Source organism: Chelonoidis abingdonii, chromosome 1 (assembly GCF_003597395.2).
Source record: "Chelonoidis abingdonii isolate Lonesome George chromosome 1, CheloAbing_2.0, whole genome shotgun sequence".
Lineage (NCBI taxonomy): Eukaryota > Metazoa > Chordata > Testudines > Testudinidae > Chelonoidis > Chelonoidis abingdonii.
Window position 1 is genome coordinate 370,118,322 of NC_133769.1, and position 5,153 is coordinate 370,123,474.

The 5,153-nt window shown below is 46.1% G+C and overlaps 1 protein-coding gene across 1 annotated transcript; it reads left to right on the top strand.

Moving 5' to 3' along the window:
- The first annotated feature begins 560 nt into the window (after positions 1–560).
- On the top strand, positions 561–1,538 carry LOC116836871 (olfactory receptor 52P1-like). The gene has a single exon (XM_032800846.2). It carries the CDS (start codon positions 597–599, stop codon positions 1,536–1,538), a length of 942 nt encoding a protein of 313 aa, XP_032656737.1. The 5' UTR covers positions 561–596.
- The last annotated feature ends 3,615 nt before the right edge of the window (positions 1,539–5,153 follow it).

Genomic DNA, 5,153 nt, shown 5'->3' on the forward strand with positions numbered 1-5,153 from the left:
ACTTTATTATAAAGAAAGAAGTAAAAGAAACACACCTTCAAAATCAGGATAGAAGTTATCTTTACAGGGTAATAAAAAAATCTGAAAGACAGAGGACTCCCCTCTGGACTCAACTTCACACTTACAAAACCAGAAATGAAACTACCTCTTTAGCATAGGGAAAATTCACAAGCAAAAGCAAAAGATAACCTAATGCATTTCCTTGCCTTACTTACAGTGTTTGTAATTTTATATGGGTCATTTCAGGTATGTTTTCAGGAGATCTTGTACCTGCCTGGTCTCTCTCTCCATCCGGAGAGGGAACCAACAAAGAGAGCCACAAACAAAACCTCCACCCTCCACCCTCAATTTTTTGAAAGTATCTTCTTTCCTCATTGGCCCTTCTGGTCAGGTGCCAACTAGGACATTTGAGCTTCTTAATCTCTTATAGGTTAAGCGATGCAGTACAGCTGCCCAGGAGGAATTTTATGCTACTCTTATCTCTGTGTTTATGATAGTACTATTTGTTATAAAGCCTGTAAACCCCATCACTCTGCTTCTCTCCCTTCACAGGCACCTTGAGCATTTCTGAATCATATCGACACATTGACTACTTCATGGCAGCTTTCAACCTTACCTATTCTGACCCTCCAACATTCACCCTAACAGGCATCCCTGGCCTGGAAGCTGCTCATGTTTGGATTTCCATCCCTTTCTCTACATTCTATATTATCGGTCTGTTGGGAAATTTCACGCTTCTGTCTGTTGTAGTTAAGGAGCAGACCCTGCACAAGCCAATGTACCTGCTGCTCTGCATGCTGGCATTTACAGACATCGCCACACCTACCTTTGTCATGCCAAAGGTGCTGGGCATATTTTGGTTCAATTTGAAGGGCATTACTGAGGGTGGCTGCCTCGCCCAGATGTTCTTTCTTCACACGGTTTCTGTTATGCACTCAGCCACCCTCGTGACAATGGCCTTCGATCGCTACATTGCCATATGTAACCCTCTGAGATATGCCACCATGCTCACCAATGCACGAATAGCTAAGCTAGGGCTTGTGGGTTTGATAAGAGCTGTTCTCTTCATTCTGCCTCTGCCCCTGCTCCTGAGCAGGCAGCCATTCTGTGCCAGCCGCATTATCCTCCACACGCAATGTGAGCACATCGCTGTGGTGAAGATGGTATGTGGGGACATCACAGTCACCAGGATATATGGCTGGGTGCTAATGTTTGTAGTTATGGGATTTGACCTGACACTCATTACCCTGTCCTATGGTCTGATTATCAGCGCCGTTCTCAGAATCTCCTCTAAGAACGCCCACCAAAAAGCCTTCAATACCTGCACAGCCCACATCTGTGTGATGCTGATATATTATACCCCTAGCCTCTTCTCCAACTTGACATATCAGTTCGGTCAAGGCATTGCTTCCCACATTCACGTCATCTTGGTCGACCTCTATCTCCTCATTCCTCCTATGCTCAACCCCATCATTTATGGGGTCAAAACTAAAGAGCTTCGTGACAAAGTAGGCAAATACACCTGCTGCAGAAGGTGATCACCTGGGGCCACTGACTTGAAACCTGTGTGACAAGATAGGGAAGGGATATCTCCTCATTAATCAAGGGTGCTCTGTCCCAGTTTGGTTGAGCTCAGCATGGTGGAAGTTCACAGGCAGAGAAGTTCCTCCCACCCAATATCTGATAATTCTATCACTAAGCATTGCTGTCTATGGTGCTGAGTTTCCTCTCTCCGACCATCACCTGACCTCTTTCATTGTAAGCCATCATCCTCGGATACCCACACACCCTGTGACTCAGCCTTTCTGTGACTCTAAGCCTATGTCTACACTACTGCAGTAAGTTGACCTACTCTACGCTACTCCAGCAACATGAATAAGGTAGCTGGAGTCGATGTACTTTAAGGGTGGAGTTACCGTGGGGTCTACACTGGAGGGGGGGCTCCCATCGACTTACCTTAGTCTTCTCGTTGTGGGAAGAGTACAATGGTTAGACCCACTAAATTGACCGCCGGTGGATCTATCTCAGAGCGTCAGTCCTGGCTGCAGTGTAGATGTACCCTAAGACTACCATAAGATACTGTACCATTTTCATGGAAAGTGGTCTTCCATGAGTCTTTGTGTGGTCAGGGGTTTTGTTCAGTTTTACAAATAGAAGCTACACTTTCAGGTAGCCAAAGAGAAAATGAAAGAAACAGCAATGATGAACTTCTTTATCATATGTACAGTGGTCCGGTGAGCAAAATTTATCTGATTTTTCTGTGTTGAATCCATCAAGAAACCTGGAGGAAAATCCTAACATTTCATTTGGAAAGTCCTAATACAGGAGAACCGCAGTAGGATTTGAGGACATTCTACTGGAACTTGTTTGTGTGTGTTTCCTGTGCGATTTTATTATGGGGTTAGAGCAGTAAACTTGACATTGTCTAGTTGGCCTCTTTAACCTATTTCATAACAAATGAAAGCTTGATCAAGTAACTGATTACACAATTGACCAATAACAGGTATGAATCCCTCCTTCCTCTCAGATTCAGTATTCAGACACAATGAAGGCACCCACAGAAATAATTCTCCTGAGCAAAAATTCTAATGAAGTGTATGAGACTCCAGAATTAAAGAAATTAATGAAAAATTTCAGTTTTGCTTTTCTCATTGTTCTCCAAATAAAAATTCTGGAAATAGTAAATGCTGGTTCCAAACCTCTACAATTCAAAGACACACATCTATACAAAGCAGTAGGATTACTGCCCAAATGCACTGAACTTCTAGCTACATTTCAAATTGAGTTAAAAGAAGCCAAGCATTCATCCAGTAAATTATCAGGAAAATGGGGCAGAGAAATCAAGTCTGAAAAGAAGTGCTTGAGAAAGGCTAAAAGGCATGGGAGTAGCTCATTTTGTGTTCGATCAGGAAGGAGAGCAGACCTGCTACTGGCAGTTCCAGGGGAGATGATCTGAGGGAAGGTAGAATCTCCCCATGAACAACTGCCCCAAAGGTCACCACTGAGGGAAGGGAGGGCCTGCTGCTGGGACAGCCTGAGAGGGAAGCATTCATCTCCCATATGAATGCTGGTCTTGATTTATCCACTTTATTTGCTGTTTGGACTACTCCAGCAGGGAAGAGCTCTGAGGCTACGTCTACACTACAGGATAATTCTGAATTACATTAAACCGGTTTTATAAAACAGATATTATAAATTCGATTTCACACGGCCACACTAGGCACAGTAATTCGGTGGTGTGCGTCCATATTCCGAGGCTAGCGTCGATTTCTGGAGAGTTGCATTGTGGGTAGCTATTCCATAGCTATCTCATAGTTCCCGCAGTCTCCCCTGCCCCTTGGAATTCTGGGTTGAATCATTGTTGCGGGTGGTTCTGGGTAAATGTCGTCAGTCATTCCTTCCTCCGGGAAAACAACAGCAGACAATCCTTTTGCGCCCTTTTTCCCTGGATTGCCCTGGCAGAGCCATAGCACGGCAACCATGGAGCCCGTTCAGCTTTTTTTTTTTTACAGTCATCATATGTGTACTGTGGGTGCCGCGGACAGAGGCGATACTCCAGCGCTACACAGCAGTATTCATTTGCTTTTGCATGATAGCAGAGATGGTTACCAGTTGTCTGTACCGTCTACTGCTGGAGTAAACTGTCAATGAGATGACTGTTATCTCTCCCCTTTGTACTGTCTACTGCTACATGAGTGCCCCTGGCTTTTGAGATCAGCCGGGGGCCAAAAGCAAAACTGGGATGACTCCCCAAGTCAATCCCTCCTTTATGGTTTCTAAAAATAGAGTCAGTCCTGCCTAGAATATGGGGCAAGTGTACTAGAGGACCAGTGTATCAGAAGAGCACAGCTGCTCCGTGTCAGTATTCACAGGGGTGCCCCTGCAAACAACCCACCCCGTTGCTTCCCTCCTACCCCAACCTTCCCTGGCTACCGTGGCAGTGTCCTGCCCATTTGTGTCATGAAGTAATAAAGAATGCAGGAGAACACTTTTAGTGACATAAAATGAGGGGGAGGCAGCCTCCCGGTGCTATGGATAGTCCAGGCAGGACATTAAGCGGTGTGGGGGAGAGAGAGCCCAGCATCCCACTGCTATGTGATAGTCCAGGCAGTACAGAATCTTTCTTTACACATGAAAGGGAGGGGGCTGATTGAAGCTCAGCCCCCAGTTGTTTATGATGAAGACGGTTACCAGCCGTTCTGTAACATCTACTGGAGTGACCAGGAATCATTCCTGTTCTGTTTTAGCCAGGCGCCCCCCGGGCTGGCCTCATCTCAGGCCAAACATGTTAGATATTGAACAATTATCAAGCATTGGCGCTCGGGTTCATAAGGACCGTTACCAGTCCTACTGCACCATCTGTCACCGGAGAGGGAAGAGGAGCGAATACTGCGCTTCACTGCTGCAGCATAGCGTCTACCCAGCAGCATTCAGTAGACATAGGGTGACATTGAAAGAAGTCAAGAAATGATTTCTTTCCTTTTCTTTCACGTGGTGGGGGGGGGGGGAGTAAACTGAGGAGCTATTCCCTGAACCACGCCGGACAATGTGTTTGAACCTACAGGCACTGGGAGCTCAGCCAAGAATGCAAATAGTTTTCGGAGAGAATGCTGTGGACTGTGGGATAGCTGGAGTCCTCAGTACCCCCTCCCTCCATTAGCGTCCATTGAGTCTCTGGCTTGCCGTTACGCTTGTCACGCAGCACTGTGTAGCCTGGAGATTTTTTTCAAACGCTTTGCATTTCGTCTTCCGTAACGGAGCTCTGATAGAACAGATTTGTCTCCCCATACAGCGATCAGATCCAGTATCTCCCGTACAGTCCATGCTGGAGCTCTTTTGGATTTGGGACTGCATCGCCACCCGTGCTGATCAGAGCTCCATGCTGGGCAAACAGGAAATATAATTCAAAAGTTCGCGGCCTTTTCCTGTTTACCTGCCCACTGCGTCCGAGTTCAGATTGCTGTCCAGAGCGGTCAGTGGTGCACTGTGGGATACCTCCCGGAGGCCAATATTGTCGATTTCCGTCCACACTAACAGTATTCCGAAGTAATACTATCGATTTTAGCGTTACTCCTCTCGTTTTGTAGGAGTACAGAAATCGATTTAAAGAGCACCATAGTGTGGACGGGTACAGCATTAAATCGATTTAACGC

What these genes read in the sequence shown, in the direction of transcription:
- LOC116836871 (XM_032800846.2), top strand. Translation starts at nt 597, where the DNA reads ATGGCAGCTTTCAACCTTACCTATTCTGACCCTCCAACATTCACCCTA.